The sequence below is a fragment of the Ranitomeya imitator genome, chromosome 2, assembly GCF_032444005.1.
Source record: "Ranitomeya imitator isolate aRanImi1 chromosome 2, aRanImi1.pri, whole genome shotgun sequence".
NCBI classification, from domain to species: domain Eukaryota; kingdom Metazoa; phylum Chordata; class Amphibia; order Anura; family Dendrobatidae; genus Ranitomeya; species Ranitomeya imitator.
The window spans coordinates 176646772-176664695 of NC_091283.1; the positions used below are offsets into that span (position 1 = coordinate 176646772).

Sequence of the window (17924 nt, forward strand, 5' to 3'; positions counted from 1 at the left end):
TTTGCCTGCCAATGAATCTTGCAGCCCTAATCTAAGATAACTGAACTCAGTCCACAGTCTAACTTTTATTTATTCTGCCAAAAGGTGAAGTTCTGCTCTTTGATTTTGGAAAAAGCTCCCAGAAGCCATCACTCAGCATAAAGCAGACATCTGATGAGCAACCAATTCACTGCCTGGAGTTCAACCGAGCGCAGACCCAGCTCCTGGCTGCCGGAGATGGCACCGGTGTGGTGAAAATATGGCAGCTGAGCTCTGACTTCACAGAGCAAGGAGCTCGCGAGATGAAGGTACTGGAGGAGCTGGCCGGGGCGGTCACAGACTGATCCTCAGGCATTGAGGCCATCCTGTACATGTATACCAGTGTAAATAAAGTCTTATTTATGGGAGACAGCACGCCCAATCTCTGTGTATGGTATGGGGGGTAAGAGTGCTGGATTCAACCACCCACCATTACTTTGCTTTAAAAAGCTGTAATAATAATCCAGGACCACTCTATAATCCACAGGTTCAGCGCTAGAAAAGTGTGTTTGAGCTGCAATACCACACACAACCCATGGACTGGTGTGGCGCTGGTTTCCCCCCTCTATTTCTAGTCTAAAAAGTGTATGGGTAAAGATGAAGGCTTCATGTGATAGAGCCGCACTAGTGCAGACATGAGACGGTGAATAACTAGCGTTTATTAAAGCACACTGCTTATATCGCTTCTTCAAATGGCTAAAACAATGACAAGACAGTGAGGGTGGAGGATCGCAGAGAGGACGACATGCACGGCCAGAGTCAGCAGGCACAAGCAAGGGGCTTTAATTCGGCTACGTCAGTTCACGAATAGCGAGCGCGTGAATTCCACATAGTCATACGCCGAGGGCAGCTCCCGGCCTTTACTGTCCATGTAGGGTTTCATGTGCGAGATGCAGTAATCTGCCTGTTCACGTGTAAGGTTCTGAAAAGGAACAACATGGAGGTTAGGGACAGATTCAGCACTATCACACTGCAAGGCTTAAGCTGCGGTCGGACGGTCGGGATGTGGGGGCATTTTACTGCACTTGCCCGATCGCAAGGGTCCCCACCTGGTAATCATCCCTGCCATACTGGTGATGATTGAGCCAAGAATTGTGACCATAACAAATTATAAAATGCCTTGTGTGAACAACGTCTTAGAGCAGGGGTGTCAAATTGCATTCCTCGAGGGCCGCAAACCATGCGTGTTTTCATGATTTCCTTAGCTTTGCACAAGGTGCTGGAATCATTATGTGTGTAGGTGATTAAATTATCACCTGTGCAGTACAAGGAAATCCTGAAAACATGACCTGTTTGCAGCCCTTGAGGATTGCAGTTTGACAAAACACTGTACTTAAGGGGCTGTTATGATGTAGTGCTGAGACCAAGTGGTGATAAGCCATTATATCTAGGGGTGCCCATAGTGCAGACACTCTACACACCGATGTAAAAAAGGGTGCCAGAAAAGAAAACTATATAATGTCATGGGAGATGTTAAAAATAGGGATGATCGAATAGCTATAGTACTTACCGAATAGCTGCCTCAGGATCCCGGATACATGGAGCACTCCCAATAATCAGCTGTTCGGAGCCACAGCTGCATGTGTCCCGGCTGTGTGACAATCATGTTCTCCATGCATGTGTTGTGACAGCGACACAGCCAGGACTCATGCAGCTGTGGCACCGAACAGCTGATTATCATGAGCGCTCCAGGTATCCGGGTTCCCGAGGCAGCTATTTGGATAAGAACTTATCCAAAACCATTTGATCAACCCTAGTTAAAAACTAGGAAAAACAGACACATAGTGGAAGAGATGATGTCTTGCTCTTTGGTCACCTGACCACTTAAGCCTGTGATTGGCTGCAGTGATCAAATGATTGACAAGCAGGACATAATATCTTGGGTCATGTTCACACATGGTTTTTTTTTTTCTTCTTCAGAAGAGCGAACGAGCAGTCTTTTCAAGACGCTTTAGCAATGAAGAAACTGCATCTAGGCAAAATGCTAAGACGCCCATGCATCCTTCATATTTCCCATTGACCTCTATAGTAAAGTACGGAGCGTCTTCAGAACAGAAAATACTTGAAGAGTTATTTTAACCACTTGGCGTCTTTAAAAACCTGAAGAGTTTAAAAGACTGAGTAGCAAGCAATTTGTACATTATTATTATTACATGGAGTAAGTTCCATAATTTTAGCGGTTTTTGAAGCAGACTTGCTCCAAACCTACCTGAATAAGACCTCATGTGAACACACTCTTACAGTCCAGACCCCCAGGGTGGCCTGTTGTGGATTTACAGGGTGACAAGATACAAGTAGACCTCCTTTTTAGTCCATCCATGACACAGTTTTTTCCAAGGATTGGAGAACTCGGTTATAGAGTTTTCTATAGCATATGCTACAGACATTATGATTGTGAAGACTGGTGCTATATTGCTGACCATTAGCAGCACTCAGCACTGTAGTCCCCATGTTGGACGGACAGACATCCCGTGTCCTCACCTGATATAGCTCTTCCTTGGTGACATACGGTTTCTGCTCGGTGCTGAGCGCTCGGAATGCACTTTCAATCTCCTCGCTGGACTTGACGTTCTCGGTTTCCCGGCTGATCATGAAGGCCATATACTCCTGTAAGGACACATGCCCATCTCTAAAAGGAAGAACAAATCATGGGTTATGAGTAGAGATTAACAGCACTAGACCTTAGGTGCTCATTCCCCACGCCTAGGACACTAACCTGTTGGGATCTACAATGTCTAATATGTTTTCGAACTCTGGATCAGGTTCTCCCTCTTCCACCATTGGAAGGTCGTACCCAAGGGACCTCAGACAAGACTTGAACTCCTGATGATTGAGACGCCCGGACTTATCCTTGTCGAAGTGCCTGGAGGATGGTGGAACGTAAAGGAAATGAGGAATGCGGAAAACGATAAGACGGCTCAATAGATTGCAACATAGAGCTTACTCACTTGAACATCATGCTGAATTCTTTGAGTGCGTCTTCTGTGACTCCCGTTGTGTTTCTAAGGAAACAAAAAGAGAAATTATCAGCCACATATGGACCCAGAACAAAACTCGTGTGTATTGCCACTAATGAGAAAAAGGGCCGAGGGATGGACGGATAACAGCAAAATATTCCTGGACTCTCCGATCATCTGCCGCATTGACATAATCAATATGCAATGAATTTCTTTCACCATTGAAATCTGCCGTTACGAAGAAGCCATGCCCAGCTTTGTGGGACCCCAGATTTACAAAACACCAGCCATTGAGAATAAACTAGTGGGGATACCCAGCTAGTACAGGAAATCTTATTAGAAGACTCGGAGGGACCCAAGGACAGCATAAAATCCCAACTGCTCTCGCAAGGCAGCTCCATCTAGCTTGACAGGTTTCTCCCAATTCTCAAAAAGTGAAACATGTCCTTCCTGCTGCGGAAAAAGCTTTACCCTCCTGCCACAGGCCAATGGCCACACTTATCAAAAACCGATGATCCTTTTAAATATTGTAATTTGGGCTATTGTCAGCACTATGAGGAGCTCTAAATCTTTAAAAGGGAGTCACTGGAGCATACAGACTGTTACAAAGCCTCACTGCCTCCTCACCTTGCTTGGATCTGCTGCTCCAGGTTGTGCTGCATCCTCATGCCCAGCTGATCCAGTTGGTCCCACTGCTGCGCCAGCCCCACCGTACTGTGCTCGGTGTACTTGTTGTCCAATATCAGAGCCTCCTCCATTGCGGCTCCGAGGTCCTCAATCTTCTTCAGCTGACTCCTCATCGCACGGATCTCTTGATGCTTCCGCTGGGGTGAAACAAAAAACAAACAAGTCAGACTAAAAAAAAAGAAAATTGTGAAAGAGCCACAACAAAACAATGGCCTGCAAATGCTTCACAAACCTTGGTGGCTTCCAGCTGAGACTCCAGAGTTCCAGACTCCTCCACCATGCAAGACCTGGAGGAGAGGAAGACCAGTGAGCACATGTGATGGGTGCGTTCATGTAGACGCCTTACAGTTAACGTGGCACCATGGCTAATGTGTGTCATGTTAACGATAAGGTTGGCAGAGCTCAGACAGATCCATGCTAAGCGCTGCTCTGCAACCACACATCTGACCAGTGTAGAAGAGCCAAAAAGGTGCCCAGACGCCAAAGCCTCTCTCTAGTTCAGCCACGCTACAGGTTAGTGAGCAGTCACTGGGTGGCTTCAAAACCAAGATGGAGACTGAGACCCAGAGTATCCTTACCGCATTCATATAATCACTCCAGCCAATCAGGTGGTGGACTACCAAACAGTGATGGGTGCAAATGACCGTCAGTGCAAGATGTGGGGGTAAGAGACTACAGCACACAGTGCCCATCGTTACTATGGTGGAAGGGGATACCGTACCCTGGAAGCCATGGATTCCACCCAGTCCTATGCATTCAGGCCAGTAATGACCATGTAATTGCCACTGGGCACTAGAAACCGCTACAACTGCTCTAAACTATAAAAAGGGCATTTTACCTTAGACATTTGTTATATCCACAAGTTAGTGTCCCAGACCTATGTCCAGGCAAGAAAAGAACGGAGAGGTGGCAGCCCACACCATTCACTTCTGCAGAAGTGAAAGATCGGTGAAAAGCAAAAAAAAGAGTTAATCACCCATCCACAGTATAGGCGATAGATCACTGATTGTGGGGCACGAGCGCAGGGACCTGCACCGAAAGGAATAAAAATTCCCCCATGCTGCCCATTATATAGTAGGGCAGCAGATCAGATTACCCACCCCCCTTCCATTAATTCTCTATGAGGCTGGCAGACAAAGACACATGCAACCCCTTATTGAATACATGGGGCGACGGTCAGACAGGCACTGTTCCATTCTAAGACTGATCAAACCCTAAATAAGGCCTCACCTACTCTTGGGCGATTTGTTTTCACTGGACTACCCCTTTAAAAGGAGTAACAGGCAAGCGTGCAATCAGTGACAAACCTCTAAAATGTAAAAATTCCTTTAATGCACTTTAAAAAAAAAAAAAAAAAGGGGGGGGCAATTCTTACAGTAACTTTGTATGGCAAGCTTAAAGGTTCCCTGAGACACAGCAGGAACGATGATCCATATGGTTTCTCCTGCCCTGATCAGCTGAATGAATGGGCCATGCTGCACCAAAACTGTCACAGCGCCATGCAGCATGTAGTGGCAGAAATCGGTACTGCATATGCATGCTATCTAAATGAGTGGGGGGGGAATCACAATCTTCTCTCCAAAGAAATTTCTCAAGTCAGAAATTTTGATCCATGGAGACTCTGGTGCAGAGAGTCCGACCGATGGTAGAGCCACAAGAGCTCTCCTTCTCATAGACTGAATAGAAAGTGGGAGAAGCTAAGAGCTGGGCCTGGATGAGCACTTCTGTCCACCCCCCTTCAGGAGTTTACTCTGGGGGTGTTCAGCTTATCAGGACTATTGCAATGGATTGAGATTGGGACATTGGAAATACAGGACTTGGTGCATGGTTTGTAGACCGCAACGGTCATCCTACGCTAGCGGTGCGGGGAAGTGAACACTCCATTACAGCAGTCCGCGGCCGTGTGAGTTAGTACAGAAAAGCATCAGAGTGCCACAAAACACCAGTGGAAAAGTAATAAGAGGAAAATGCAACCTTCCAGAGAGATCATCCCCAACTTCATACTGATACACACGTATGACTCTGCGATAGGCTATGCTAAAGAAGAGAGACCCAATGGTGAATTCCCCACACACCACAGCAGGGCACATCCTCACACCGATGCTGTAGAAGAATCCCTCACAAAGTGGAGCCGACTGGAGGCACCAGAACTATATAGTCATGCACAAATGCTAAGCAACTGCTGTAATACGGCATCAGCACTCCCTGCAGAACACAGGCTGCTGCGCCAGTATTCAGCGGCTACAGAGCAGATGGAGGTTTTAACTTCCCCATAGTCCTGTAGATTGGATATTGTAAATTATATGTTACAGTCCAGCATGGCTCTCTTCCACATCAGGAGGCAAGCAGTACTGATGGCGTCATGTCTACTCATGCCTGCTGGGACACATACTTGCATCTTGGTAGGCATATGTAGACATAAAGCCATCAGTGCTGTTCACTTGCCAACGCAAATCTGAGTGATGCCAAGCAATCAAAATATAATATATTTATTTTATACATACATACATACCATACATACACACCATTGAAGAGGCAGATTTCTGGATGCCATATACCCAGCATTTAATCGCAATCTGTGGAGGACTTGGCCAGCAAGTGTTGAATTCATCTACAGCATTACCATCACAGGGATATGGGCATTACAAAGAATGACCCTTTATAATGGCACCATTGAAATAATGAAACTTGCTTTCAGTCTTTGTCGCATGAAATACAGACACCCCACGATCGTCACACACATACAGAAAGCTAATAAAGTGCACCACAAAATCTCAAATACTAACCCGTCCAGTAGGTAGGTCCTATGGAGAGGCAAATGAAGGTAGCAGCAGACAGATCGGGGAAAAAAAAGAACACACAAACAGTGAGAAAAAAAAAAATCACAATACATTGCAAAATCTCCAGATTACAGAGCGGTCGGAAACTAAAAGATGGACACAGGTTGAAGAACACAGATACAAAGCGCAGGACAGAGGCGACGGGCAGTAACCTGGTCTCCTGGATCCACTGGTGGAATGCGTTGGCATGTTGTGCAAATTCCTGCCGCAGTTTGTCGTTTTCTTCTTGTCTTCGCTGCTCCTTTTGTAGCTCCAGTTCTCGCTCCTGAACAAAGATGTAAAAGATCCTCAGTGTGCTCCCTACAGCTAGAAAGGAAGATTTTTTCTTTAAGACGTTTTGTCATTTTTACCTTTATGATCTTCTGCAGGTTGCGCCAAGTCTCTTCCAAAGCCTCCATGGTGAACCATGTGTAAGGATTGGATGCCACACGATAGCCCTTGATCTGTCGGTCCAGTTCGGCCAGTTGGTTGAAGTCAGTCTGCGCGGAGCTGAGAGAATTTCGGAATGCGTCGTGTGCCTCGCGCAGCGCCTTGATTTCTTCCAGGGAATTACAGCGAACTGGATCAGTCAGGTCCTCCTCCGCATTTTCAAACCAGCTGTTGAAAGCAGACGCCTTCTTGGCAAATGTCAAAAACAAATCTTCGACCTAAAAAAGCGCAAAAAAAAAAAAAAGTGATTACTAAGCTGCTCCTGAACATTAAGATTTTTTACCGATTTGCCATCCCCTCCTCAATCCTGTACCATAACATGGGCTGAGCAAAAATTACCAAATTCTGAATATCTACTCGCCTTTCGGTAGTGCTCCTGAGCCTCCAGAAGCTTCTTCTTACGAGCAGCCGAGTTGTCCAGCAGTTGGTTCCATCTCTTCATGAGAGATGCATGGCGGGACTCGATGGCCCTGGACTGCACGTGCTTGGCTGCAAGTAACTGGTCTTTAAGCGCAGTGATGTTGGTGATGCCCTCCTGCTGGAATGCCTGGAGACCAGCATCGAATGTTTCCTGAATGAGAAGAAAAAAAAAAAAAACGCACATATTAATCGGCGTACCATAATGTAATTACTGTACATAACCCAGGAACATGCTGGTTAAGATGGCTCACCTGCTTCGTGAGTAGGGTCTGCACAGAGGACAGGTCCCTGCCATAGTCATCTGTCTTCAGACTGTTCTCCTTCTCACCTACAGAACAAGAGAGATATTAGCCCATGTGTATTCATGTGATCAGTGAACCATACAAGTATCGGTAATTCTCACCAATCCAGGACTCCACCACATCTGCTTTCCAGTTAAACTGAAGGAAGGCAGAGTTCTCATCGAGCTTAGCCTTGCGCTGAGCAGCCGCCTTCTCCAGTTCTGCTACTTTTCCACGAAGACCCTGCATCTTTGCAGTTATATTATCCACATGGTGATTATTCTAGGATGAAGAAAGTAAAATTGGGTTGGCTAAGATGGCAGGCATCTGCTTGAATACAACCCTGCTGCATCTCTCTAGCCTCACCTTTTGGATGAGGTCTTCGCCATTAGCGCAGACATCATGAACTCTGTCCTTGTGGACAGTGAAATCTGTCTCAAATGCCTCATGCTTTTTCAGCAGTCCCTGAGAAATGAAGACACGGAAAGATTAATTTTCACAGCAGGATTTTTGGCTCTTCATACAAGTTATATTATGGCCGACTCACCTGTATGGCAGCCAGAGTATCGCCGTAGTCTTCACTAGCCACCAAAGTCATCTTCTCATTAATCCAGGCTTCTTCTTCCTCCACATTGGCAACAAACTGTTGATACTCCAGAGACTCCTCCAACCTCTGACCCCTGCAACCCCAACCAGATTGTAAACATGGTAGGATCGCAAGATACAGCAGTCTACAGTGTATACAATCCCATCTGCCCATAGCAACTTGGAAACAAGAGTTCTCACCTGGCCGATGCCTGCTGCTTCAGTTCCTTCCAGTGCTCCACAAACTGGGCCAGCCTTTGCTGTATCTCATCCTTCCCAATAGTATTGTCATCGGACAGCTTCTTACCGGTGTCCAGCACACCCTAAAAGCACAAATAAGATCTCAGTCTTTACTTTTTGCCGTACTTCCACATTTTAACAAGTTTCCTTAGTAGACCGCAATCCTTCACCTACCTGAATGGCCGGCTCATGAGCAGCAAGCTCTGCTTCCAACCGTTTATGTTTCTTCCGCAGATTCTGCACGCCAGTGAGATCTCGGCCGTAGTCATCAGATCCAACCAGCAGCTTCTTTTCTCTGAAAGCGATAAATGCACCATACAGACTGTGCTTGGACTGTCTTGGCCTGGTCTGAGGACTTCACTACAATCCTATACTGGCAATCTGCACTTACTTGATCCAGGACTCCTCATCGTCAAGGTCTCTGAAGAACTGATGAAGGCGATGGGACTCGTTCAGCCTGCTGCGGCGCGCAGACGCCATGCTTTTAATGCGCTGGAAGCGTTCGTTAATGGCATTACGCTTGTCCTTTACTTGAGAGGTGTCGAAGGCGCTGCTGGTCATCAGGCTGTCCGCTTGTCCATTCAGATCCTTCAGACGATCCTGGTAAAAATTAAATTGGAACATGAGCCTCCAAATTCTACATTTTGCTTTTCCACGTTTTAAGGCTGTGGATTACCTCATGGGCCGAGATGTCAGCTTCCAATAGTTGGTGTTTCTTCAGCAAGTTATTGACCGATGCCAAGTCCTTTCCATAGTCCTCGGAGGCAAGCAGGGCCTCCACCTAGTGACAGCGAGTCCAATGTCAATGGTCTGTGTATTATTTTGTTACATCTACCTGGTGCACATGTCCTTCCCTCTTACCTCTGTGAGCCAAAAGTCAAAGTCCTTGATGCCGGTGTTGAAGTTCTGCTGTTTGTTGGCTTCCTTCAGTTTCTGGCTCTTTTCAGCAGATTTGTGAACCAAAAATTGCCATTGATCAGCGAGTGCTGCTAAACGAGCCTGAAAAATTATTAGAAGGTTAAGAGAGCTAGCTCAGGAGTGCAAGGTCGTTGTTAAAAGGGGTGGTTCACTTGGACAACCTGGTGACTTTCCAGTTAAGCTGCTCACCTTCACGGCATCCTCACTGCCAGCGCAGGCACCGCGATCAATGAGCGAGTTGCCCATATCGATGACTCCGCGAATACGGTCGGCGTTGGCCTGAAGTTCTGCCTCGAAGGCTTGGTGTTTCTGATGTTTGCTCTGTCATACAAGAATCTACAAGTCAATTGATATCTAAGACAGTAATGAGCACCAATATAGGGACAAGCCATCAAACCCACTCTTTGTAGAACACGTTTCCTTGGTCCCACAACCAGATCCAAGTTTTCCAGGTCACTGCTTGGTGGGTTTTAGAAACCCTTAAATGTTAGAGGGCACATGGCCAGTACATTAGATGTATGTGGACCAGGGAAACGTGTGAGGAGTTCTTAAAAGTCCACAAAGCCCAAAGAGATGCAATGAAGACAAAACATTACTATCTACAAAAAGAAAAACAAAACGAGACATAACACAAAATGACCACACTGTGACTGAACACGTTCTGCATGAGGTACAGGGCACAGACCAGTATGATATTTAGAGACTGGAACCTCAGACTAGTCACCAGTCCAGTAGCACGGATATGGAATTTTTACCATATGTTTTAGTCATGTCATATTATGTATAGGAGAGATAAGTAACTATGGATTCCGAGCTGTCAAATAATGTACAAATAGTGGATGGAGGCAACACAATGGACTCTGTGACCCTGATCGATGCCCTAAACTGTGGTAACCAATGTGGGCTCAGGACCCTTAATGTCATTTCTCATAATGGATGGAGGCAACCAGAGTGGACTCCCAAGGCCCATACAGATTGTGGGCCGCCATTTAATATAGTCCATCATGTGTCATCCTCAGATCCCAGGTCATAGACCATTACCATTTATCTTATACGCATTGGGCTGTTTGAACTAAAAATGAATGTATGTTAATAGCGGGTACACAACAAAAGCATCTTCATAGCGTGATGGGGTCGTCCTGTAATAGTCAAATTTAGAAGACCCTTCTCGATTCTAAATGTTCCTATAGTTCTCCAATAATGGCTCTGTCATCCCTGGGTGTAGCAGTAAATTCCCCATAGAGGGTGGAGGATGGCGCCCCTGTATCAGGTTCATGCAGAGAGTGTCTTACTGAGAAGATGAAACAGAACCCGTGGTAGTACCAGCCACAACTAACAACTAGAACAAAAGCAAAAACCAGAACAACCGGGTGGTTAAATGGAATGAGAAAACATTGTCATGTTATAAGGAGCAGGGGGAGGCACGGGACAGAAGGGGACGCTGCCTGACCACTTACCAGCAGTTTGGAAAGCTATAAAACAGATTAAAAAGAGAAGGCATTGAGTACATGAAGTGTAAACCATGCAACTACAATAACGGCAAATGTGTTTACTATAGTGTTTATTCTTTTTTTTTTTTTTTTTTAAGCGGTTGTCTCGCTAAGATAATGCTGGCACATGTGCCACAATGGGCTGCACTCATGGCAAATCAACCCATCCCTGGGTCCCATCAGTTGTAGGAGAGGGCACCTTCACAAGGCAACCGCTTTGGGACATCTGTACAATGTGCGACCAATGCTGAAGTAGCAGGATCAAAGATCACAGATATATACAAGTAAAGGAAACTAAACTGAAAATTTGTGAACATAATATACACATTTATATTACACAGACACACTATTTGGAGAGAAAAGTATGTGCCCCCACATCCCACCTACAGGAGCTTTTCTCACCTCCCCTCCTACATCCATAGACATAATATGGAGTCACTCCTTTGCAGATATAACAGCTCCTGCTCTTCTGGGAAGGATTTCTACAAGATTTTGGAGAAATCTTTGGAAATTCTTGCCCCTTCATCCAGAAGAGCATTTGTGGGGTCAGACCCTGCTGTTGGGGGGAGGCCAGGTTCACAATCTCTGTTCTTGGATGGGGCTGAGGTCCGGGCTCTGTACGGCCGCTCATGTTCTTCCACCAAACCCCCTCCATGTCTGTATGGTCCTTGTGCACTGGGCACCGTCATGGGGGACAGAAAAGGGTCTTCCCCAAACTGTTCCCACAAAGCTACAAGTGTCCACAATGTCTTGTGCCGAAGAATTAGGATTTCCCTTCACTGCAACTAAGAGCCACGGCCGACCCCTGATAATCCCATAGCGTTAACCTCCTCCACCATCTGTACAGCGGGCACAGTGCAGTCAGCGGGTAACATTCTCCTGGAATCACCAAACCCAGCCTCCTCCATCAGACGCCAGATAGAGAAGTGTGATCCATCACTGCACAGAGCACGTCTCCTCCAGAGTCCAGTGGTGGCGGCTTTACACCACTCCATCCGACACTTAGCATTGTGCTTGGTGATGTAAGGCTGCATGGCCACAAAGCTCCTGGCGGGGGCGCTGTGTTTGTGCTGATGTTATACCAGAGGAGGTCCAGACTTTGCAGTTATGGAGTCAGCAGAGCGTTGGTGACTTTTCTGCCCTCTACTCCTCAGCACTCTGCCCCCGCTCCTGTAACATTATGGGGTATCCACTTCATGGCCAACTTGTGCGGTTCAATCCACCTTTTTCTTTATTTGCGATTACAAAAGGCAGACGGCATGGCGGGGGGCCGGAAGTTATACACTGGGGCAATGGGACAAAGGAAAAACTAGAACTCAATTAAGACGTGGGGCCCAATACTTTTCTTCAGAAAGCATAAGGCTATGTGCACACGTCAGGATATTATGCGGAAATTTCTTGAGCAAAACCGGGAGATTTTCCGCATAAAATCCGCACGCGTTTTTCTTGCTTTTTACGCGTATTTTGTGCAGATTTTTCGCTTTTTTTTTTTCCAGAGCTTCCTAATTCAATAACAGTGGGAAATACGTAAAATTAAAGAAAGAGGTAGTTTAATGAACATGCTGCGTATTTTTCCAATTGCGGAATTCATTGGAAATGATGGGATGCATAATGTATGCATTTTTGCTGCGGAATACCGCCAAAAAAAAAAAGCGCAAAAAATGCACAAAATCCGCGAATAATCCGGAACGTGTGAACATACCCTAACAACATTTTAAAAACATTATGAAGGATTATTTCCATTTCAGCCTTTCCTGGATTACTGGGGATGAAGTTAGGAAACAGCTAGGAGCAGCTGAGCTTTACTGTTGCCACAACTCCCATTTCCCTGGGCATTAAGGACACGCTGTAGTTTGTCCGCTCTGGGCCAGTGATTTGTGGAGGACGAGATTATTCCAGCATGAAAGGCCAACACGGCAATAACCCATTAACTGCCCTCATCATGGTTAGAGCCCACTGTTGTTATTTGACCTCCTCTGTCCTATAAATCACATTCAGAAGCTCATCCTTACAGACTAAACCACAAAAACCCGTTTTCCACCCACCTGGATGTTTGTGGGATCTTTGTAGGACTCGTCGCTGGCAGTCTGCAGCTTCTCGCTAATCCAAGCTTCAATCTCATCTACATCTCTGCTGAACTGCTGCAGAGTCTGCGATTCCCCCAGTTTGGATCTCTTCTCAATCATCTGAGCCTTCAGACGGCGCCACCTGTCAGAAGCAGAACAGACAGCAAATGGTTATGCCCTTCTATCAGATGTCTCAGTCACTCAGCATGAAGAATGGCATAGCCTGCAGCGCTAACTTACCTGTCCAGGACCTCATTGCGACGGGACGCTATATCTCCCTTGGCATAATGTTCAGCTGATATTAACTGATCCGCGAAGGACTGCAGAGCAGCAATCTTCTCTTCCTGAGAGACATACCCATTGTAGAGGTTACAGAACAGCGGTCCCCTTTAATGATGGCAGTGGCCAGATGGTGGGTTATGCATTACCTGCACATTGATTGCCTTGTCGAAGTCTTCATGTTTCTTGATGAGTGCCTCCACGCTGTCCAGAGAATCCCCTTTGTCTTCACTGTTGAGGAAGGCTTCACGTGCGGCCATCCAGTTCTCCGCCTGCTCACAGTCTCTGTTAAACAACTAACGGAGAAAAAAAAAAAAAAAAAAAAGTATAAGTGTAAAAAAGGATGAAGGAAACAGAACAGAGGGAGAAATAGTAAAGTGGTGTGAGGTTACCTGGAGCTCCAGGCACTGATCCAGCATCATCCTGCGCTGCACCCAGGCCTTTTCTAAGCTCGCACGCTGCTGGTCCAGGATATCCAGCTTCTCTTTGATTTCCGGACTGGCATAATGGCCTCGTGCTAGAAGCTGCTGCCCAAACTGCTCAAATGCCTGGAAAGTGCCAGCTCTGGCATCGATCTCTGTACGGTGCTCCTGAGGGGACAAAGTCAAATGTGCAAGTGTCATTCACAGATGGAAAGGTCGATACATCTTCCCAAGTCTGGAGAAGTAGTGATGTCCTTAACCCTGCTGTTCTGTTCGGTCTGGGGAGACCTATTTTGAACTTTGGTATTTTTTGGGGTGTTCAAGATGCGGTTCTGAAACTTGTGGTTGATTGACTTAAATGAGGATGGGTCGGTCGGCCACGGGTTTCAGAGCCGCATCTTGAATATTTTAAAGAATATTGAAGTTCAAAGTCGGTCATTTTTGACCAACAGAACAGCAGGGTTAAAGGGATACACCATCACTTACTAACCTGGAAATAGTCCTTTAAGAGCGTTCTGCCATATAGTACTACTGAGACTGCATAACTGTTTCATCTGCACTGATCTATGGTCTGAGGAGTACAGTACTACTGACCTGATGTCTCTCCAGCAGAGCTTCAGCTCCTGTGACATCCTTTGCAAGTTCATCAGATGATACCAAGCCACGAATTCCATTAATCCAGGACATGAGGTCCCTATAAGTCAGAGCGATACATCCATTAGTCTAATGCAGAGGACTCTAACCTCAGTTTCTCCAGCTGTACCAAAACTACAACTTTCAGCATGCCAAGAGAGACACAAGATGGAGTCTAATACTGACGTTTATGATCAGATGTGCGGTTTCCTTACCTAAAGTCACTGAGGAATCGCTGCAGGTCATGAGAATCTCCTAGCTTCTCCTTCCGTTTGTCCGCACGTTTGCCAAGGCTGTTCCAAGCTTGGTTGAGCTCTGTGCATTTCTCCTGAATGTCCTCAGCGGATTCTGGGTGGGATTGGATCAGGCGCTCGGCAGTCTCTCCCAGGGAGTTCACCTAAGGACAGAGGTGTTTGAGAAGGGACCCTCTGATGAATAAACATTCAGGGTGGGCATCCTCCACTGTAGGTGGCCGCACCTTATCACCCAGTGCAGCCAGGTCTCTCTCGAATCCTTCGTGTTTGCGCTGCAGAGCCTGGACACTGGCCAGATCGTGCCCGTAGCTGTCAGTGTTCAGTGCCTGGTTCTTCTCCTCGATCCATTCTTTAGTCTCATCAGCATCCCTACAAAAGGTATTAAAATCTGTGTATAACCAGGTATCGTAAGAGCCGGGATATCATTCACAATCACCGGGTCCTTGTCTTACCGGTGGAATCGCTGCACTTCATGGGCACTGCCCAGCAATTGGCTCCTCTCCTCTGCCAGCTGCTGAAGGGACCGCCAACGCTCATTCAGGTCCTACAGGACAAGAGAGAATACAAGTCATTATAGGGAGCCAGGACCAGAGAACCGAGGTTGTACTGAAGCCTTAGGTCTTACCTTGATGGAGTTGAAAGTGGCCACTGAATGCACGACAGTCCGCACAGCCTGCAATACATATATACATGAGGTTACAACCAGGACATACACACAACGGAGATCTAACAGGCCGGGGACACAGTAGGCTCCTACCTTCCATGGTGAGGCTCCTTTGTGGTCCGCTTCATCCTACAATAAAGTAAAGGAAGACCATTATAAGAGCAAGTTGTGAATGACGCCCACACTGAAGCACACTCATGACTACTTACTTTTGGCATGCTACCGTACACCTCCTAATGGGAGAGGGGAAAAATAAAATGTTATTCCCCAGGTGAAGAGGACAATGCCTTCAATCGGGCATAACTGAGTAGGCGACATCTTACCTGCTGCTGCACAGCTTGTACCTCCTCTGTTATGAGCCCTTCAGACTCTAGGTCATCTGCCACCTTGTTGATATCCTTCAGACGGGATTCATTAGCCTTCAGATCCTGAGGGACAATAGTGAGATTTTCATTAGTGGTATGTATGACAGGAGGAGCCATGGTGTTCATTGTAGGAGGAGGAAAAGAAGAGCGGGTGTGATGAGTCAGTCAAGGGCCGTATCAATTCCAATGATATAAAACATGTGGGATTACCTTCTGGAAATCATCAAACTTCTTCTGCAGCACCTCCACCTGCTCCAGGTCCGCTCCCACCTCCTCATTGGTGAGTGCAGATTCCTTCTCGTTGATCCACTGCTGCAGCTCATTCGCCTCACGGAACAACATGAACTTCTTACAACTTTTCTCCAGCATGTCTTTGCGCTTTTCTCCCACTTCCAATATGTTCTGGTACCTACAAATAGAGTGAGCACGATCAGGTGCGTCAATACCGCTAAGCAGACATCTATGGAGCATGAGCTCCGGTGACAAGACATGGTACCGCTGCAGGAGCAAACGCCTCATCATGAAACTAATGAGCTACAGCAGAAAAGCGACCCTCTAAAGGTTACTATACACGTCCCATGTACAGTCACTAGATCTGGTGTCTCCCCTCTGCTGCTTACCTGTCCGATCAGGAGCCCAATCGCCTCTTCTCCAACATGGCCTCCATAAACGGAAAGGGAGCGCTATGAAAAGTCTGACCCACACCTTCCTTGTCCTGTTGGTGTGGGACGGACCTGACAGCGCTGGCGACAGGCAGGGGAGGCACGGCTCAGACTTTCCACAGCAACACCCATGCTTCAACGACAGACATTATGGAGAACGGGCAACAGATCTTACAAAGTGAGGCAGCGGCAGAATATGGGAAACGTATAGTGACACTTAGGTTTGGACTGGAGGATTGCTGTAAAGGGGCTTTCTGAAGACCTGTCCCCATTGCAGCTTGTTTAGAAAAAAGCTTTACCCATCCTCCCTGGGTCTAGCACTGACTGTCACTGCAGCCAGTCAATGAACTCAGAGGCTCTCTCCAAGTAGAAATCACAAGCCATGTAGCCATGTGTCCGAGATGTCAGCTCTGCAGGCAACAGCAGGTACAGAGCAGCGAAGACTCCGTGCTGGACCTGTGGAGGGTAAGTAAATATTCCAGACACCAAAGGGTCCTGGGACTCTGCGGCTGGTACTATGTGCCAGCACTCATCATGCCCCTCTTTTGGCATGGATGTCGGCAATTCCCTAGAAGAATCAGTTTAGCAAGTCCTCGTCTAGGTGACAGCAGATCGCACTAACTAACCGGACGTTATGTGCCCCACTACCATGGTCAATTAGGTGTCAGAAGACAGCACAGTTCTTTAACCCCTTCATGACCCAGCCTATTTTGACCTTAAAGACCTTGCCGTTTTTTGCAATTCTGACCAGTGTCCCTTTATGAGGTAATAACTCAGGAACGCTTCAACGGATCCTAGCGGTTCTGAGATTGTTTTTTCGTGACATATTGGGCTTCAAGTTAGGGGTAAATTTAGGTCAATAAATTCTGCGTTTATTTGTGATAAAAACGGAAATTTGGTGAAAATTTTGAAAATTTCGCAATTTTCACATTTTGAATATTTATTCTGTTAAACCAGAGAGATATGTGACACAAAATAGTTAATAAATAACATTTCCCACATGTTTACTTTACATCAGCACAATTTTGGAAACAAAATTTTTTTTGTTAGGAAGTTATAAGGGTTAAAATTTGACCAGCGATTTGTCATTTTTACAACGAAATTTACAAAACCATTTTTTTTAGGGACCACCTCACATTTGAAGTCAGTTTGAGGGGTCTATATGGCTGAAAATACCCAAAAGTGACACCATTCTAAAAACTGCACCCCTCAAGGTACTCAAAACCACATTCAAGAAGTTTATTAACCCTTCAGGTGCTTCACAGCAGCAGAAGCAACATGGAAGGAAAAAATGAACATTTAACTTTTTAGTCACAAAAATTATCTTTTAGCAACAATTTTTTTATTTTCCCAATGGTAAAAGGAGAAACTGAACCACGAAAGTTGTTGTCCAATTTGTCCTGAGTACGCTGATACCTCATATGTGGGGGTAAACCACTGTTTGGGCGCACGGCAGGGCTTGGAAGGGAAGGAGCGCCATTTGACTTTTTGAATCAAAAATTGGCTCCACTCTTTAGCGGACACCATGTCACGTTTGGAGAGCCCCCGTGTGCCTAAAAATTGGAGCTCCCCCACAAGTGACCCCATTTTGGAAACTAGACGCCCCAAGGAACTTATCTAGATGCATAGTGAGCACTTTGAACCCCCAGGTGCTTCACAAATTGATCCGTAAAAATGAAAAAGTACTTTTTTTTCACAAAAAAATTCTTTTAGC

The 17924-nt window shown here is 46.2% G+C and overlaps 2 protein-coding genes across 7 annotated transcripts in view; one reads left to right on the forward strand and one right to left on the reverse strand.

Moving 5' to 3' along the window:
• Positions 1-393, forward strand: part of DYNC2I2 (dynein 2 intermediate chain 2) — a 457867-nt gene extending 457474 nt beyond the window's left edge. For all 3 annotated transcript variants that reach the window (XM_069748058.1, XM_069748056.1, XM_069748057.1), the window contains exon 9: positions 85-393. In XM_069748058.1, the coding sequence (XP_069604159.1) occupies positions 85-323 (239 nt within the window). In that variant the 3' untranslated portion in view covers positions 324-393. The remainder of the gene's footprint in view (positions 1-84) is intronic.
• Positions 394-657: 264 nt separating this feature from the next.
• SPTAN1 (spectrin alpha, non-erythrocytic 1) overlaps positions 658-17924 on the reverse strand; it is a 43025-nt gene continuing 25758 nt past the window's right edge. For 2 of the 4 annotated variants that reach the window (XM_069748061.1, XM_069748059.1), the window contains 34 exons: positions 15759-15957; positions 15507-15611; positions 15393-15416; positions 15277-15312; positions 15145-15192; positions 14972-15063; positions 14744-14888; positions 14481-14662; positions 14227-14326; positions 13603-13800; positions 13360-13506; positions 13172-13275; positions 12911-13073; positions 10833-10847; positions 9565-9696; positions 9319-9456; positions 9134-9238; positions 8849-9057; positions 8632-8752; positions 8419-8540; positions 8180-8312; positions 7999-8097; positions 7755-7914; positions 7603-7679; positions 7293-7502; positions 6853-7149; positions 6655-6767; positions 6449-6466; positions 3895-3949; positions 3603-3799; positions 2967-3020; positions 2735-2881; positions 2500-2647; positions 658-940 (listed from right to left, as the gene is read on the reverse strand). In XM_069748061.1, the coding sequence (XP_069604162.1) occupies positions 815-940; positions 2500-2647; positions 2735-2881; positions 2967-3020; positions 3603-3799; positions 3895-3949; positions 6449-6466; positions 6655-6767; positions 6853-7149; positions 7293-7502; positions 7603-7679; positions 7755-7914; positions 7999-8097; positions 8180-8312; positions 8419-8540; positions 8632-8752; positions 8849-9057; positions 9134-9238; positions 9319-9456; positions 9565-9696; positions 10833-10847; positions 12911-13073; positions 13172-13275; positions 13360-13506; positions 13603-13800; positions 14227-14326; positions 14481-14662; positions 14744-14888; positions 14972-15063; positions 15145-15192; positions 15277-15312; positions 15393-15416; positions 15507-15611; positions 15759-15957 (4219 nt within the window). In that variant the 3' untranslated portion in view covers positions 658-814. The remainder of the gene's footprint in view (positions 941-2499; positions 2648-2734; positions 2882-2966; positions 3021-3602; positions 3800-3894; positions 3950-6448; positions 6467-6654; positions 6768-6852; positions 7150-7292; positions 7503-7602; positions 7680-7754; positions 7915-7998; positions 8098-8179; positions 8313-8418; positions 8541-8631; positions 8753-8848; positions 9058-9133; positions 9239-9318; positions 9457-9564; positions 9697-10832; positions 10848-12910; positions 13074-13171; positions 13276-13359; positions 13507-13602; positions 13801-14226; positions 14327-14480; positions 14663-14743; positions 14889-14971; positions 15064-15144; positions 15193-15276; positions 15313-15392; positions 15417-15506; positions 15612-15758; positions 15958-17924) is intronic. The other 2 variants (XM_069748062.1, XM_069748060.1) reach the window with 1 other exon arrangement.